The 16,259-nt window shown below is 58.7% G+C and overlaps 6 protein-coding genes across 6 annotated transcripts; all 6 read right to left on the bottom strand.

Moving 5' to 3' along the window:
- Positions 1-87: 87 nt before the first annotated feature.
- TRAVEDRAFT_68154 (uncharacterized protein) lies at positions 88-2,650 on the bottom strand (the record flags this gene model as incomplete). The annotated part of the gene is made up of 5 exons (XM_008034640.1): positions 88-1,042; positions 1,096-1,473; positions 1,528-2,197; positions 2,248-2,493; positions 2,543-2,650. The coding sequence occupies 5 exons, from the start codon at positions 2,648-2,650 to the stop codon at positions 291-293; spliced, it is 2,154 nt and encodes a 717-aa protein (XP_008032831.1). The 3' UTR covers positions 88-290.
- Positions 2,651-2,848: 198 nt separating this feature from the next.
- On the bottom strand, positions 2,849-3,944 carry TRAVEDRAFT_68153 (uncharacterized protein). Its single transcript, XM_008034639.1, has 2 exons — positions 3,360-3,944; positions 2,849-3,288 (listed from the first exon to the last, which is right to left on the bottom strand). The coding sequence occupies exons 1-2, from the start codon at positions 3,826-3,828 to the stop codon at positions 2,984-2,986; spliced, it is 774 nt and encodes a 257-aa protein (XP_008032830.1). The 5' UTR covers positions 3,829-3,944; the 3' UTR covers positions 2,849-2,983.
- Positions 3,945-4,344: 400 nt separating this feature from the next.
- TRAVEDRAFT_55271 (uncharacterized protein) lies at positions 4,345-7,391 on the bottom strand (the record flags this gene model as incomplete). Its single annotated transcript, XM_008034177.1, has 3 exons — positions 4,345-6,407; positions 6,486-6,622; positions 6,692-7,391. The coding sequence occupies 3 exons, from the start codon at positions 7,389-7,391 to the stop codon at positions 4,647-4,649; spliced, it is 2,598 nt and encodes an 865-aa protein (XP_008032368.1). The 3' UTR covers positions 4,345-4,646.
- A 598-nt stretch (positions 7,392-7,989) lies between these two features.
- On the bottom strand, positions 7,990-9,827 carry TRAVEDRAFT_158442 (P-loop containing nucleoside triphosphate hydrolase protein; the record flags this gene model as incomplete). The annotated part of the gene is made up of 3 exons (XM_008034638.1): positions 7,990-8,521; positions 8,575-9,449; positions 9,508-9,827. The coding sequence occupies 3 exons, from the start codon at positions 9,825-9,827 to the stop codon at positions 8,004-8,006; spliced, it is 1,713 nt and encodes a 570-aa protein (XP_008032829.1). The 3' UTR covers positions 7,990-8,003.
- Positions 9,828-9,966: 139 nt separating this feature from the next.
- TRAVEDRAFT_25528 (general substrate transporter) lies at positions 9,967-13,061 on the bottom strand. The gene is made up of 20 exons (XM_008033632.1): positions 12,890-13,061; positions 12,817-12,833; positions 12,653-12,759; positions 12,415-12,583; positions 12,317-12,362; positions 12,200-12,259; positions 12,027-12,148; positions 11,845-11,971; positions 11,702-11,797; positions 11,636-11,648; positions 11,561-11,578; positions 11,494-11,508; positions 11,360-11,438; positions 11,250-11,307; positions 11,072-11,198; positions 10,943-10,959; positions 10,726-10,888; positions 10,664-10,672; positions 10,555-10,611; positions 9,967-10,500 (listed from the first exon to the last, which is right to left on the bottom strand). Exons 1-20 carry the CDS (start codon positions 12,980-12,982, stop codon positions 10,316-10,318), a joined length of 1,578 nt encoding a protein of 525 aa, XP_008031823.1. The 5' UTR covers positions 12,983-13,061; the 3' UTR covers positions 9,967-10,315.
- A 165-nt stretch (positions 13,062-13,226) lies between these two features.
- On the bottom strand, positions 13,227-15,661 carry TRAVEDRAFT_25527 (uncharacterized protein). The gene is made up of 3 exons (XM_008033631.1): positions 13,755-15,661; positions 13,548-13,688; positions 13,227-13,489 (listed from the first exon to the last, which is right to left on the bottom strand). The coding sequence occupies exons 1-2, from the start codon at positions 15,597-15,599 to the stop codon at positions 13,683-13,685; spliced, it is 1,851 nt and encodes a 616-aa protein (XP_008031822.1). The 5' UTR covers positions 15,600-15,661; the 3' UTR covers positions 13,227-13,489; positions 13,548-13,682.
- Between the last annotated feature and the right edge of the window lie 598 nt (positions 15,662-16,259).

Here is a 16,259-nt window from a genome sequence, read left to right as displayed (position 1 = left end):
GGCCTCGACGTCTGCCTCCGACATACTCGACGACGAGCAGGTCAATGCGCGATACTACAGACAACACATTCACAGAGAGCGTGATAGGAAATAGCGAATATATAGTCGTCCGCATCAGTACATTCAAACCAAATCAGCCGCACAGCGTTCCGCAACTAGTAACATGCAAGGATCAAAGCAATACGAATAACACAAACCAACGCGGATCAACATATTATACAGTACAGTGCGTGCCCGTATACCCTTCCGAGCGCACAGACAGTCCATAGCCGCCGCCACAGTTTTGTCGCCTAGAGCACCTTGAGGTTCCACCCGTGCATGGTCTCGTCGGACAGCCGCGCCGCCGCCTGCGCGGCAGCGAGCCAGTCCCCGTGCTCCCCGGTCGGCCGCACCGGGTTAGAGAGGTCCATGGCATGCAGGACGTTGTCCGCCGCGACGACGCGCCCGGAGTGGTAGCCTACGCCGTCGTACGAGCGGATAAAGAGCAGAGGGAGGCTGCGCCCGGCGATGTCGCGTACTAGGTCGCCCGTACGCTGACCAGAGGGATCAGACTGCGAGCTGTCGGCAGCAGCCTCGCCCGGGGGCGGCACTGCGTCTTCCCGTAGCGCCTTGATGATGTCTGCCACAGGCGGCATCTCGACGACAATGAGGGCGTGTATGTTGCGATTGAGCGCAGCTGCGAGTGAGTTGTACCTGCGGTCCTCCTCTGTATTCATAGCGACCATGAGGTCGTCGGGTTTATCAGGGTTGTTTGGTACAGGAAGGAAAGTCTGGCGGGGATTGAAGGGGTTGTCCTGATTTGTGGCCGCATGGTTGTACAGACGCAACCTCAACGGGCCAATGTTCCCGATGTAGACATCAAGAGGTACTTGATGCCGAGTCTTCGGATGCTCGTAGAAGAAGTTCGCCGCAGTCATCTCCAGCGTGTTTGATTGAGATCGGTAGACCGGAGTGTTGAAAAGCGTGGGGAAAGGTGTGATGGGGAGCTCCGGGACGTTGTTGTTCAAGCCGAAGGCATCGAAGAACGTGTACTGGAATTTGGCTATGCACCGATTCAGGTTAGCAGGTCTGCAACGCAAGAGGACATGGCCTTACATATGCCCACGATCGTCCAGCACAGGTAATCATCCACCTCGTCGGTGATGACCCGCGCACCGTCCTTCACCTCTTCTCGCACCCGGGGACTCTGGAACAGTAGCGGGTGAGTGCCCGCCTGGTTGGACAGTCCCGGTGCTGAAGGCGCGGAGACACCGGGCGTCCCAGCTATTGGACCAGCCGCGGAGAGATAATGTCTTGTCCCGTCCGAGTTGAGGCGCTGCAACGCAATCTTCTGCATTTGACTGACGGGGCCACCATCATCGTTGACAATTCGGCCCTTGTCCACTTTCCGGATGATCAGCGGCGCGGTCTGCACGCCCGTCACAGTATCCGCAAGGACAATCTCGCTCCCGTACGTCACCGGCTGCGGCCCGCCTGGACGACTCGTTAAGCTTCCACCGCCACCGTGTTATCAGACGCTAGACATACCGAGTGGTGCCTCCGCGCCTTGCGGGCGCACAACGTTCACCGCGAACGCCGACCACGCCACATTGCTGGCACATAGCTGGTTCTGTTCAATGGTCATGTATTTGGTGCGCACAGTCTGCGAGTTGATCCGATTGAACAGCGACACTGGCCCGCCCGCTAGGATGCATGATGAGATGTTGCGCGTCTTCGCCGTCTTCTTCGACGGCTTCGAGATGATGGTCACGGGTGCGGAATCAAACGACGCCCATATGCGCTCGTTCGCGTCGCTCCCATCTGCGGCTGGCTCCGCGATATCGAGCGACAGGAGGAAGTTCTTGCTCTTCGCGGAACCCGTCACGTGGAGGAACTTGAAACTCGCCGTCAAGTTGTGGTCCATAGGGGCCTTGAGCTCGCAGGTGCGCTCCCCGCCCTCGTTCACGACCGCCATAGACAGGCTCTGCTGCTTCATCTGCCAGACAGGGCCCTCGATGTGCACGACCGGAGGGGGGCAGAGGAAGCGCTTCTCGCTACCGTACGACTTCTGCGCGACCGCGGCATGGAGACATATGACGGTCGTCATGGGCATAACGCGCGCAGGATCCTGGGTGATGTGGTCGCGCACGACGCGTCGAATCTTGCTGTGAGGGTCGACTGCTTCCGCAGGATCGAGCTTGCGCTTGCGGGAGGCAGGCTGATAGGACGCGTTGAGCACGGAGACAGACGCGTTGTAACGAGACAAACCTGCTCAGGAGAAGCCCCTGTTGAGGGTCCTGCGACGGCATTGGAGGGGTCGCGTGAAGACGCGTTTGTCCCGTTCCAGGAGGACTGGTGCCCGTTGGTTGTAGGCGCCGACGGGGGCGCGTTGGAAAGGATGGACTGGATTGAAACCGCTGGTTCCGAGTGCGGTGGCGGATGTGCATGCGAGGCCGGTGGGCTCTGTGCTACACCGGCTGGTGGCGATCGGAGGGCGGCATGGCCGTTGGACACCTGCGGACGCGGTCGGACGCGATTCCGGGGAGATAGACGCGGTACTTACTAGCAAACTGAGGTTGGACTGCTGGGGCGAGGAGGAGCGGGAGAGCTCGTGGGGGTTGAGGACGGTCGGGATGTGCTCGTGGGTCTCAGTGGTTGCGGTCGGCGACATGAGGAGATGGAGGGGACTGGAGGCCAAGGGGACTATTGTGCGCATGGTGGGCCTCCAGACTAAGAGCAGAGAGCAGACGGAGGGGCTGTGGGAATCCGCTCACTGTGGGAGTGGGAAGAAACCGCTTTTTTACCCACGCGCGTCGGTTATAAAGCTGCCGTTTACGACCCCGTGGACTTCCTCCGACTCCAGCGGTTCCGGGGTCCCGCGGCACCTCGGCATCGCCGATTCGCACCAGGTCTCCCCGAGGACGTCTGCCGTGCAGCCACACTCGATACTCCTCTACTCTACATCGTGTACATGCCCAGACAATTCAGAATACACCCACGCAGCTCAGACAGGCGAAATATAGTCCACCACCCGGCTCACTCCCCACGACACAAGCGCTCCCCACCGCGTCGAGTCCGCCTCGACATCCATCTTATCGTCCCTCCCCTTCTGCGGAGAAAATAGGTCGTGCATGGCCGCTGCATCGTGCTTGACAGCTGACCCACGCGGACGACTGTGTGCCGTACGCAGCGCTCGAAGGGCGTCGTAGACAGCCTCATCATCCAACGGATCACCTGTCTGCGTGTAGGGCGATAACAGCCGTTCCTCCCCATAAAGTTCATCGCCGTGCGACGGCATCGACAGCCTGTCTGCAGTGGGCGCCCGCGTCCCATTCAGCCTCCGTGTTCCACATCATACGCGAACCAGGGGAGTGACATACCGCTGAGCGCCAGGATGCCCATCTTGTCCTCGCGCAGGATCGCGTCCCGCGCGAGCGCGTCGCCCTCGTCCGCGAACGCCGAGCCCGGCGTGCGCACCTCCCACTCGCCGTCCTCCGAGATGGGCGAGACGAGCCCGGAGCGCGTCGAGCGCGCGCTCAGGGGCGAGCGGTGCGTGCCCGCGGCGGCGTCGTCCGCGGCGTGCAGCCAATCCCACTCGTGTTCCACCGGCGAATTCTCGAACGTCCCCAGGGGAGCGGGGAAAAAGCCGCCAAGGCTAAACGGGTCCTCCCGCTCACTCCGCGGCGAGTACAAAGACGAGAGCGGTGGTTGGATGGGGCCCGCGACCACGACCGCGCTGCGGTGTCGGGGCAGGTGGGTGCGCGTGCGGGGTCCGGGGCCGGGGAGGTCGGTGGTCGTGATTTTGAGCGAGCCTACATGAGGCACGGACTGCGAGCGCGGAATAGACATTGTAGCGTTGTTAGAGGGTTGAGAGAAGCGTGAGGGTCGTCAACGTTTGAGGGAGGTCGTTATGTATGAACACCGGCGAAGACTGGAACTGGCGGCGAGCGGTCCAGACTAGTGACGAGGGCCGGGGGGTATGGAGGGGCGAGAGCGGTGGGATCTGGAGCAGCAGCGGGCCTTTGTCTTATATGCTCTCGGGGGGTATACGGACAGGACCTAGGAGGAGGTAGCGTGCAATGCAAATCGGCGGGGAGCGAAGTGCTCCGAGTGTATAGAGCTCGGGGAGGCGCACCGCCCGCATCCCCAACTCTCCCATGCTCCCCCACTCCTTAGCGTACTTTCTTCGATCGGAACCCGATCATGGCACCCCGATCGCCTTCCCCATGTCTACCAACCGCCGGCCTCAGCTCCCGGACGCTTAAAGCTTCTCCGCAGTGCACCATCATCAGCCTCTGAACGGCAAGCTCCCCCTACCTCCATATGTCTTGCATTAAACATGCGCAGCGTGCGAGAAATCCAGGGGGCAAGTGCTGATCATTGATGACAGTGGTATGCGAGTGTGAGTGTGTTATTACCATGCGAAATAAAAATGTATGATAGTCCAAGTCCGAAATGTGAAGTCCAATATCCATGAGAGGGGCTACTACCTACGGAAAGGGGGAGGGTGCGGGCACGAAACAGGATAGTGCTGCTACTCACAAGATATGTAATGATAGACGACAGAATGCATAAGAGAGACGCCTCAGTCCTATGGTCTCAACGTCATGGCAGTGATGGTACACATTAGCTCTGGTCCATGAATTTCACCCACTGCGGTGGCCACTTCAGCTGACCGGGTCGCGCGGCATGCTCGACATCCGCCGCTCAGGGAACGGGACGCCAGACTGCCGCCGGCCCATCGACATCGAGCCCTGCTGGGGCCGATGCCGTGGCGACGTGGGGGCGACGTCGTCAACGTCCACCTGGTGCCGCTGCCAGTCCTCGACCTTCATCGTCGACATGCGCCGCGACGAGCCCTGCGTCCCGGGGACGTTCGCCAGCACATCCGCGCTGAGCGACCGTGTGTGCCGCTTCTCCTCTCCGCCGCTGCCAGACGCGACACGCCGGCCCTCGCCGGACTTGCGCGCCTTCTCCTTCGCCGCCTGCTCCTTCTCCGCCTGTCGCTTGGCCATCGCCTGTTTCTCTGCGTTCTTGGCCCGTTCCCAGCGTCCGCGTGCGTCGTTGACCTGCGCAGCCTCCTGCTCCGCCTGCGTGAGCGGCGCCTGCAGCTCGCGCAGCTTCTCGCGATGCCGCTCGACGAGCTCTTCAAACGTCTTCACACGCGGTGACGACGCCCCAGCAGCCTTGGGCGCGGGCTGCGCAATGGGTCGTTTCGGCGGCAGGATGGTCACCGGAACATTCCCGCCTTGTGAGCTCGTCTTCTTGTGATGCTGCGCGCGCAATGCGAGAGGGATGTCTTCTGATGAGGAGTCCTTGAGTGCTGTCATGTCGGGCGTGCCGCCGAGAGGGGGCGATAACACATCCTCCCTGCGTTGACGCTCCTTCAGCGCCTCGACAACGGCCGGTGAAACTGGAATACGCGGCGTAGGGCTGATCGTAGTGGTTGGAATGGGAGGTGTAACACCCGCCGGTGGCTGCAGAAGCTTCCGTTCGTGGAGATAGACGTCCCAGTCATCGTCACGCAGGGGTGCACTCGTAGGACGTCCGATGGAAGCACCCACATCCGAGGCATGAGACAGATTCAAGAGCTCCATAGACTGGACCCGAGCACGAGGATCACGTTGGCGTGGGGGGCGCAGGTGCGCAGGAGCAACCGGTAGGACACCAAGCTCTTGACTGAGCTGCCTAGAGTTCCCAGACGGGTGGCGAGACTCCGAAGAGTTGGAAGAGAGCGCAACTGGGGTGTCCGACCGAAGCAGCTCGATAGACTTGCGGATCGTGTTGATTTCCGACAAGAGCTCCTGGCGACGCTTGAAGTCCTCCAGTTCCACGGCCGTCATGGGCTTTGAGGATCTGTTTCCAGCCTCCAAGTCGTCCGCAATGAAGGTCCTCGGGACGTTAGCTTCGATGTCATCGCCCAAGTCGAGGGCCGGGAGAACGCCGGGAGTCTGCATTTGCTTGCTCGCAGCACGGTTAAGTTCGTCCGTGGGAGTCGGCGCGGCCATGAACTCAGATAGGCCGGAGTGATAGCGGGGACGAGGAGTGCCCATCGGCGAGTCGGTGTACGGAGAACCAAAGCCGTCCTTGCCCAACAACGGTGATCCGGAGAGGCCGCTGTCCGAACGGTCGTGCTTCGGGAGCGTCGGGTGCGCCAACGCCCAGTCTTCCTTCTCGGCCTCGAGCTGCCTGAAGCGTTCAGCGGCGCGAGCGTCTGCCTCGTCGTTCTGCTTCTTGCGCTCGAACTCGATTTCCTTCAGCTTCCGCTGCAGGACCTTCAAGATCTGGAACTGCACGGCCATGCCCATGAGCGACACGGCGCCCATCATGCCCAGCTCGATCTGCATGATCTGGGTGACGGGGAACCTGATCCCGTGTGTCTGATACTTCGTGAAGAGCGACTCGAAGCCGATGTTCCAGACATAGAACTGCAAAAGCAAAAATACGACACATGGAAGGTGGTCAGCCGAGCTCGGGCCGTCCGGCCAAACGCATGCAGAACGCACCTCTTTAAGGCCGGCGGTCGTGAAGCAGTCGACCCCGAGCATGAACGCGGTCGCGCCCACGAATGCAGTCGACGTGAGCATGATGTAGTAGTGCAGCTTGGGAATCGTGCATAACACGAAGCCGACCACAGAAATGGCTAGAGACGGGCAGGGGAGGGTCGCTTAGCCGGGATGAAACGGGAGCTGGAAACAACGCGGTCGCATACCGATGTACATGATCCAGCGAAACCCGATCGGCCCTATCAAACCGCCGTTGCGGAAGCATTGAATCCACAAGGCGAAGGCGAAACCGCCCCATGCACCGGTGAAGTACTTGGCGGCTTTCCAGAAGAAGATGGAGATGCCGCCGCCGGCGATGCCTGCGACGCCACAGGAGAGCACAAAGAGGCCGCGGAGGGTCGTGCTGGGGGGGTTGATGGCATTGAGGACACCGAAGCGGAGGATGAGGACGAAGCAGGTGAGGGCGAGGGTGTAGAAACCGATAAGGAAGATGGAAGACCAGCGGTTTTTGTGCCCGAGAAATGCGCTGGGCAGGCCGGTCAGGATGAGGAGCGCACCTAGCACGCCGAAGCCGCCATCGAGGTGGGTGTCAAGCTTTGTGAAGTCCGGCGCGGCGGAGGTCGTCGCGGAAGGTTGGGCGGACGTGGTTGAGGATGCAGACTGAGTCGGGGTGATGGTGACATTGAATACCGTGGGGACTACAACGGTCGTGGGGATATTCAGGTTGCCGGAGCGGGTAGTGGTCGTAATCGTCGTAGAGCCGGTCGTCAATGAGAGGGAAACGGAGTCAGTCCTGGACGGAGTCGGAGTCGCGGATTGTGCGAGAACGGTGGTGAGGACGGTGAAGAGGAGGAAGAGATATGGCCAGAGAACGGATGGCCACGGACGGGAGCGGGGGACAGGCATGGGGGGCGACCTGCTTGAGGGAGGCGGGAGGAAGGAAGAGGGGGAAGGGAGGGGACCGGGGCGTATGAAGGGAGGGAGTGTGATAGAAGAGGGCGAGCGAGTGGACTAGTGCCAGCCGCGCCCGGCGATTCGGGCGAAAGGAACGACGACAAGCTTCTCGAGTGTACCCAGTCCGGGACCCACGTGTGCGCGCGAGCAGTCGGTCAGATCAAACCGTACCGTATCTCACTCTGCCCGCTCCACTGGCCTGCGAGCTCGACGATAAGTACAGTGCGTAGACAACCAGCAGACCGGAGTACAGAACAGAGGGCGTCGCCGTCGGAAGGGGCCCGCACCCAACACCCCGGCCCCGATATAAGAGGCGGCTATGCTGGACCCGTGTGGGCACCCGAACGCAGTGTCCTATGAGATTGATTCGCTTGCCGTCCTAGTCCCTGATACTCCATCCCTCCCCGCTCTCCCCGGAACGTGTTTGTCCATGACGACCTCTCATTCCACACAATTCGCATGGTCCAGCGGCGTTCTGCGTCCATACCATGCCTAGGTGGCGCCCCACGCATCCCGTGTCACTCAGACAGCCTCATATGTAGTGCATAGTATTCCGGAAGTATGCTACTCGAAATGCTCGAATCTCGTCGGCGTGATGCCCACCTTTCGCAGCAACCCCTCCATCATCCGGGGTTCATCCCTAGACGCCTTCCTCCCGTTGTCCCGCAAAACTTCGTGTCGATCCGCAACAACACTGATCACCCGCCCGCTCCGTCCGAATCGCCCGACGCGCCCCGCGACATGGAGGTACGAGTCCACCGCGCCGTTGTCCAGGAGACCCAGTATGAAGACATGCGTCAATTCAGGCAGGTCCAGTCCTCGCGTAGAAGCCAGCGTGGACACGAGCAGGGTCGGGTTCTCAGCGGCGATGTCAAAGTTCTGCCGCATAAGATGTACGCGCCCCGTCTCGTCCTTGACGACGTCCAGTGCGCGGGCGTTGACACCGAGTAGGCGTAAGTCGTACGCCGCCCGCTGCACAGGCGCATCTGAAGGCAGAACCAGCAGCCCGACGGAGGGAACGTCCAGCGCGAATGCCGCCGCAATGGCTTCCAAGGCATTGGGGTTGAATGGCGAAGGTGTATCTGCGAAGCATAATAAACCAAGAAGCACCGCGTGGGAATGAATGGTAGCCTACCGATCGCCTGGTCAATATCGGGTGCCTGTGACGACTCTGGGAGCGGAGGCAATTCGAGAGGCGTGTCAGACGACGTCTCCGCCTGGGATTCTTCCGAGCTCACGGCGGGCGCGTCGACTGCGCCCACAATATTGGCGATGTCACCGTCCTCTGAGACCACGATAACATGGTGCTGTACGTTCAGGCCTCCAACCGTCTCTGCGGCCGAGTCTTCGACTTCCGAGGTGGTGGCTTGCTCTTTTCTCGGGTTGTGAGGAGAAACCTCGCCAGTGATCCGCACGAGTTTGCCAGATTCCGTGTTGAACCAGCCGCTGTCTGTAAGCAAAAACCGTCGTAGGTGGTTCCTCAGAGTAGCGCTCATTAAGACCAGTTGAGGTCTTGCAGCGCTTGCTTTCTGTTCGCGGTACGGCCCTTGGTTCGCACCAGAATAGATGTGGTCGAGGAGAAGACGCGTCGGACCCGGGTGACGGTTAACCTTTCGCTCGATTTTTTGCATAGCAATCTTGTCCTTCAAGATGGGCACAGTCTTGACGAGGTAGTCGACCTCGTCAACGACGACAGTCGACAGCTTGGAGAGCGGCAGCGCCTCCGGGTCTTCTTGCACGGCGTCCAGGAGTGCCTGAGGTGTACCAATGAGGATTTGCGGGGACGAGTGGCGGATGGCGGTGAGCTGCTCCTCGAGTGACGTGGATGAGTTCCTGACGAACACTTGTGCGAGAGAGGGGAGGGGATCTTGCGGTGTCATGTGGTGGTGTATGCGCTCAATCCAATGAAAAAGTTGGTAGGCTAAGTCGCGGTGGGGGACGACGACGAGGGATGTGACAGGTCCTGAAGCGCGTTTTTGGCTGAGCAATGCGAGTATTGCAGCGAAAGATCTAGCAAAATGGCATGTGAGCACGCCGGGAACATCGAACGCGCTGTCGCGTCACGTACTTTCCAGTACCCGTCTTGTCTTTAAGCAGAACATCTTGGCCTTTTAAGACAGCGTCAATGAATCTGTGTTGGATGGGCGTGGGGTGCTTGATGGACGGAAAGGCGAGGCGCAAGGCGGTGAGGACAGAGGACCGCAGGCCGAGTCGCTCGAAGCTGAACTCGTCAGGGTGAGGATGGCTCTTGACGGTGTCGCGAGGACCGTTGTGGATGTGCCTCGGGTGTCCGTACTTTGAGCATGGTGGTTGGAAGAAGGCCCGAGCGCAAGCACCGGATGGGCGTGTTCGCGCTTGAGCTTGAACGAGAAGAGAGAAGGGACGCATGATGTCATTCCCTTGTCCGCTCTGCTGGGTATATCTTGGGCGCTTCTCTCTCTCGTGGCGTCGAGCGCTTACTGTCAGTTATTGCACATAACTTACATATGCAGCTCAAATTTCGGACAGGATGCTTGTTCACGGTCATGGCAGAACAAATATTGATAGAAACAAATTGCAGATGAGAGAGCGATGTAACAGTACGTGGTACAATGCAGCGAGGGGTATGCTTATGCAGGACGCAGGGATTAGTAGGGTGTGGGCTGATAAAGTAGGCTAGCTACTAGACTGTGAGGATGAGCAACGGCGATCAAGGAGGCACAGTCAAACTACCAACGGCGACCACTTGGTAATCAACCTGTTCCGCTCCGCGCTGGGAGGTGCGTGCACGCGTCCGCCTGTCATTCGACGTCCACGCCCTGGTGGGCGGGCGACGGCCGACGGGGGACGGCGTCTGAATACTCCTCGACTGCACTGCTGTCCATCCTCGACATTTCCTATTCGTCGCCGTCGCGAATAGGTTCGTAGCTTGCTCGCCCGTCGTTGCGGCCGAGCAAGCGGCTGACCAGCCCTTGTCCGGACGCGTGTGGTATGCGGGCACTGCGGCGCGAACGGCTGGATCGACGGGATACGAGCGATGCTCGTTCCGATTCTTCTTCCTCTAGACGCTCTTCTAGCTCCTCTGTATACGCCGAGGTTGAGCGGATAAAATACCATAACTGATGTTGGAACCGACCTTCGCCAAACACGGCGTCCATCTCCTCCAACGGGACGCCCTTCGTCTCGGGATACACTATTCATCTGTGAGAATACGGCTGCATATGTCGCAAAAAAAGGGGACGTACGGAAGTAGACTGGACACAAGGCCATGAGCTTTAGTACAGAGTGCATCGATAGTACCACTCACCAAGAATGAAACTGCAGACACAGAAGAATCCGTGCATCGGGTACAACCGCCACTCGATCGTTTCCTGCAATATCGGAGTCATCTCTCCTACAAGGAAATTGAATGCCCAGTTCGTAGCAGTGGACAAGGACACGCCCTTGGCGCGCACAGTGAGCGGCAGGATCTAGGTACATATAGTCAGCGACCAAACTCGCTAGATGCACTGCACGCGACATACCTCCGGAGGGTAAAGCCTGACATCATGAATGCACGTTTAGCTCCGAATCGTCAAGAATGGTTACGAGGTCAACATACCATCTGCAAAAAGGTTAGAATATTGTGAATATGTAGACAGCGAAACAGACGTACGGAATGGGTCCCCAGCTGTACCCGAACGCTGCGTTAAACACGATGACACAGAATACGACGGCTTTGGGAGTCTCTGGGACGTCAATATACATCCACCATCCGGTCATTCCAAGCGAGAGAGCCATCTGTACCAAATGTGTCGGTTACAACACCAAACAATGTGCGCATATACGTACCACAACAGCGCCTGTGAGCAAGATGAATCGGCGACCCCAGCGGTCGACCAAGTACCATCTACAGTGGGTGTCAGTTTCTGAAGCTGGAATAGACGACGAAGGTCGCTTACGGTGGAAGCGTGCTCAAGATGTAGATAATTGCGTTGATACCAGTCATCAGGATAGCGTCGCGGCCAACCCACCCCGCCTCTGCAAGACCGGACGTGAGCTTGTGAACGTGCTTCCTGTGTCTGTTGACACTAACCTTCGAATACTCTCGCTGTGCTGATGGTGAGTAACCGATTTGTGCGGTAGACCAATACAAGACTTACGCGCGTAGTATGAGATGACTAGGCGGAAGAGAGAGCGTAAGCAGATGAAACATTGACCTACGGACTATTCCTTACCATTGATACCATTCTGAACCGTTGAATCAGCCGGTCTGTCGCGAAACGGAATGGCACAGAACTCACCAATTGTGCGAAGGCCTGAGAAGACATAGCGAGCAGCACTCGCTTCTTGTATCGTTTCCACATCACAGCGTACGTCCGGCCTTCGCCCGATTCACGCTGGGTAGCGTGAGCACAATCCGCTGAATGGTCAGAATATAGCGCACCTCGTAAATGACTCTGTCTTTAATTTCTTGAAACTCAGCTTTCGCCACAAGGTCTTCTGGGTCGCCACCATGCAAATCAGCAATCACTGTCATGCCTTCCGCATCTCTGTCTACGTCTATGAGCCATCTGAAAGGTAGGTCAGTAACGGCAGAGTTTAACGTACACGTAAAATGAAGCCTACCGAGGACTTTCTGGCATTACGAGGGAACCGAGTGCGAGGATAGCACCAATGACAACTTGGATGAACAGCGGGATACGCCAGGACAGGTCGGATTCAATGAAGGAGCAGAAGTAGTCGATCCACTATCATTGCGGGGTCAATGTGGCTTCCCTTCGGCTTACAAGCGTACTTACCACCGATGAGGCATAACCAAAGATGTTGCCCGTGAATTCCATACACGCCAGTGCACCGCGCTATTATTGTCAGTGTGAGCATTCGTTCAATACTGCAGGCTAGTTGTGTGCGCATACATGGTCTGGCGGGGAAATTTCACTTTGGTAGATAGGCACAATGGTCCTAACGCGCGGGATTAATTGTGCAAGCTGGGCCGGACCGAGAGCGTACTCACGATAACAAGCCTACACCAAGACCAGAGATGATTCGACCGAAGACCATAACCCAGAATCCGGTAGTGAACGTCTGGATAGCGCCTCCAATGGCAAAAATGACGGCGCCGCTGAAGAGCGTCCCGCGCCTGCCAATACCGTCTCCGATGCGACCGGCCGCGAGCGAAGTAGCTGTGTGCGGGGTGTGTCTCTCAGAACTCCGCTCAATTAAGGGGTGGCAATGTGCCTGTGTGGACTGACCGAATGCCCCGACTTCCAGGACAGCGACCATGGTCCCGACCTCTATCGCCGTGGGGTCGTTGAAGTACTTCCGGAAGTAAGGCCCGGTGATCACGCCCGACATAACGCTAAGGACAGGATGAATATGGGCATGGCCGGACCATACTTGGACTGTCTAGTCTTACCCCTGGTCGTATCCAAACTACGTAGACGCATGAGGTTTAGACGTACGCGTAGCGAGTGTAAGTCGATACTCACGAGGAAGACCCCCAAACTAGCAAATATCGAGATGGCATAGAGGAGTGGCTGGCCCACGAGCCTCCGAGAGCTGCTTGGGGACGTTGGCGGCATCCTGCATCTGCTGCCGGCGCGGAGAAAAGAAGGAGAGCGGGGAAGATGACGGTCGTAGCACAGAAAGTGCAAAGTGGGGAGAAGACGCCGAGGATGCGATGAGGGGAGAGATGAAGGGGCCGCTGGCGGGGGCCCGGTGAGCGAACGTCGCGTGTCTGTGGCACTGGCTCTAGCAGCTCTCTGCCGGCCGCGCGCTGAGTGAGGTCACGATCACCTGTGCCGAGCTCGCTAGCCTGCCCCGTCCCGCTCCCTCCGCACACACCTCTCCCCCGTTTCTTCCGTTTTGCGTCTCGGGTGTTCTGTGGCCCGCCTCTCTTGCGATGCCAGGCTCGATACAGTCGCTCGACACCCTCTCCATATCCTCAGATGGCTCTTACGACTCCGACGACGAAGACCGCCTCGCAGAGCAGGAGTGGCAGGAGAGCATTCAACAGCTGCTGCAGCTCTTTGCCATCGTCCTCCTTCCGTATCTAGGCAAATTCCTGGGCAGGAGATGGAGTCACTGGGGTATGTGTAACATCCTGTCTATGACGCCGTTCACCCGCTCATCTGACCGAATCACAAGCCTATGCCCGATACGTGCGCTTTGGTTTCGGAAAGACATTCTTTCTGGGCGACCGAGGTCTATGACCTCCCGAGGACGTACACGCTCTCGGGAGGCGTTCACCCGCCCCACATTCACGCGACGCAGTGCATGATATCAGAGGTACGTTCACGCCCCCGCAACACCATTCGCATTATGCCTGCTAATGATATCGACCAACTTCTTTAGCGAACTTGACAGGTTGCTCGCATGCCGCCGTCGCATGTCCTTCACCACCTCGCCCGCCACATCCCACCGATCCCTATCCATGAGCCCCTTGAGCAGGATGTACCACGTGTCGGAGTTCATGTGCACCCGAAGACGAAGCATGTCTCTATAGTACTTCATCGCGTTCTCCAATCCCTCTGGTTCGAAGCCCACCAAGGCCGCCTTGATGAGCACGTTGTACGTCTGGCGGTTCGGCTTGAGGTCCCTCGTCTGCATCGTGTTCAGTATCTGCTGGGTGTATTCCTCGACCACCGACCGCGAGAGCCAGGTTCCGCGATTCATCGCGGTGAGTATCGACGTGTACGTGATGACGTTCGGCACCGCGTCCCCAAACTCGCCGCGTTCCATCTTCGCCATTAGGTCCATGGCCACCTTCAGGTTCTGCGGCGTGCACTCCCGAAGCTGGTGGTCGATGATCGCGGTGAGCGCCGTCGTATCCGGAAGGACGCCGTGCTTCTTCATAAAGTTGAGCACGATCTTGTCCGCGTCGGGGCGCACTTTGAGCAGCGACGAGAGGAGTGTGGAGAACGTGTACACGTCGGCCTTCACACCGGCGCGTTCCAGCTCTTTCAAGACTTCCCCCATAGCCTTGAGTTCGCCTTTCCGGCCGTAGTAGCGAATGAAGGTGTTGTATGTGATAATGTCGGGGCTGGGACCGCTCTCCTCCATCTTCGACTTGATGGCCTTCGCGTCTTCTTCCATCGAGTGGAACAGCAGCCCGTGCAGCGTGGTGTTGTACACGGCCATGACCCCGGACGAGTCCGCAGGTGACCCGCCCGTCAAATAGCTGCTCTCGAAGGCGCGAAATCGCCCCAGGGCTTCGTGCGGCTTCCCGGCGATGAAGAAGGCGGAAATGAGGGCTCGGTGGGATAGTGCGTCGGGCTTCACGCCCTGCGCGTTCATCACTTCCCACGTCTTGGTTGTCGCGTCCAGAGAGCGCATGCGCCCGTAGCCGTCAAGGAGAGCATTCCATATCGCAATGGACGGCGTCACCTTAAGCTTTAGGAGATCGTCCCACAGTTTCTCGGCGAGGTCCGTCCGCTGACAGGCGAGGAAGCTGCTCAGGAAGGACGCCCAGAAGAAGTCCGGGAGGAGTACTACGCGTGTCCCTGTGAGCTGGCAGGGGGTGAGGGCAAGCCACGGGTCGGGCTCGCTCGCGCCGGCGATCGCTGTCGTATAGAGCTGCTCCAAGGAAATATCTGCGGTGTCCCGAGTAAGATTGGCCAGGTGCTTCATGAGAGTGGGAGGGCGCGCAAGAAGGCCAGCCGTCCGAAGACGGAAGACGTAAGAGTTGAGCTGTGCGCGCAAGGCGCGGTCGGGATGTAATAGGCGAATGGTCTCGGCGAGCGTAACGGTCCTACTCCGGATCCCCGCCTTCAGATAGGTTTGCATCGCGTCTGCGAATGTTCCCAGTTGTGCATGGGCGGCGATGGCAGCGACGAGAATCTCGTCCCGGACATGGTTGAGTGTGGCAGACGACTCCTCATCACTGACAGCAGCTTCATCGGTCACCGCACTAGACTCCTTTGACGCTATGCCGTCGGGGATGTTTCGTTCGCGGAGACCATGGACGTATTGATCATATATCGCAAGAGCGACCCGCGGCTGTTCATGCTTGATAACGGAGAGCATAAGAGCCCGTAGACCGCTTGTAGAGCCTCCGACGGCACAGACTAGGGCTATGTCGCGCAGAAGGGCTACCTGCTTCTCAGATAGTGAAAGCGACGTGCACAGGGTCGAGACTGCTTGTGATAGAACGTCGTGTTGCGAAGGTCCTAGGAAAGCCACGAGATTGCTGTCCCTCATCTCTAACCAGGTCCGGCGGGCCTTCGTGAAATCGCGCTTGTTGAGTGCGGCGCGGAGCGTGGGGATGGTGCTGTTGAGCGCATCGGTTTGGGAGTGTGTAAGGTACCGTGTAGTCGATCCGTTGGGGAAATCCTCCGGAAGTCGGGCCAAGAGCGTCCCAGGAGTAAGCTTGGATGAGGATGCAATGGACGGTTGCGAGAACGTCGAAGAGGCTCTCCTGCAGCCTTTCACCGTAGTTAGCGATTGCTTCCTGGCGGCCGCCTGCAATGGTTTACGACAACGGATGACATGAGGGGTCAAGAGGTTGAGGGTGGTGGCCGACGCAATCCCATGGCTTGTCGACCGTATAATCATGCGCGGATTGAACGAGAACAGGAAGCTACTTGACGCCCTTGAGTCCATAGAAATGCATTGCATGTGTGGACAGTACATACCAGAACCTAGCGCTGTCCTCCGTGCGTGGTAGTGTTCAAACCGTCGAGATGTCCCAGTCAGAGCTCTCTCATTCAGAGTCTGCCCAAAGTCCCGACGCGACGTCAGGATATGGGCGCCTCGTACCTCGCACGTGATGGCGCGCCTTGCCAGGCGGCGGGGCTCCTCCAGGTCGTCCATCTCCTGCTCTCAGCCACCGTCATCTCAGAACTGTGAATTACTGCTTGG

Source organism: Trametes versicolor (genome assembly GCF_000271585.1).
Source record: "Trametes versicolor FP-101664 SS1 unplaced genomic scaffold TRAVEscaffold_1, whole genome shotgun sequence".
Taxonomy (NCBI): domain Eukaryota; kingdom Fungi; phylum Basidiomycota; class Agaricomycetes; order Polyporales; family Polyporaceae; genus Trametes; species Trametes versicolor.
This window is presented reverse-complemented; position numbering and strand designations above follow the sequence as displayed.

Bases quoted from the DNA above. Each gene is read 5' to 3' on its own strand.
- TRAVEDRAFT_68153 (XM_008034639.1), bottom strand. From the start codon at position 3,828: ATGTCTATTCCGCGCTCGCAGTCCGTGCCTCATGTAGGCTCGCTCAAA. The intron at 3,289-3,359 runs GTATGTCACTCC...CGCCCACTGCAG, and splicing joins GGGCATCCTGGCGCTCAGCG to ACAGGCTGTCGATGCCGTCG.
- TRAVEDRAFT_25528 (XM_008033632.1), bottom strand. From the start codon at position 12,982: ATGCCGCCAACGTCCCCAAGCAGCTCTCGGAGGCTCGTGGGCCAGCCA. The intron at 11,972-12,026 runs GTAGGCTTCATT...CCTACCTTTCAG, and splicing joins GTAATGCCAGAAAGTCCTCG to ATGGCTCATAGACGTAGACA. The intron at 10,501-10,554 runs GTCGGTTCCAAC...CGGCGTATACAG, and splicing joins GGACGCCGTGTTTGGCGAAG to AGGAGCTAGAAGAGCGTCTA.
- TRAVEDRAFT_25527 (XM_008033631.1), bottom strand. From the start codon at position 15,599: ATGAGGGACAGCAATCTCGTGGCTTTCCTAGGACCTTCGCAACACGAC.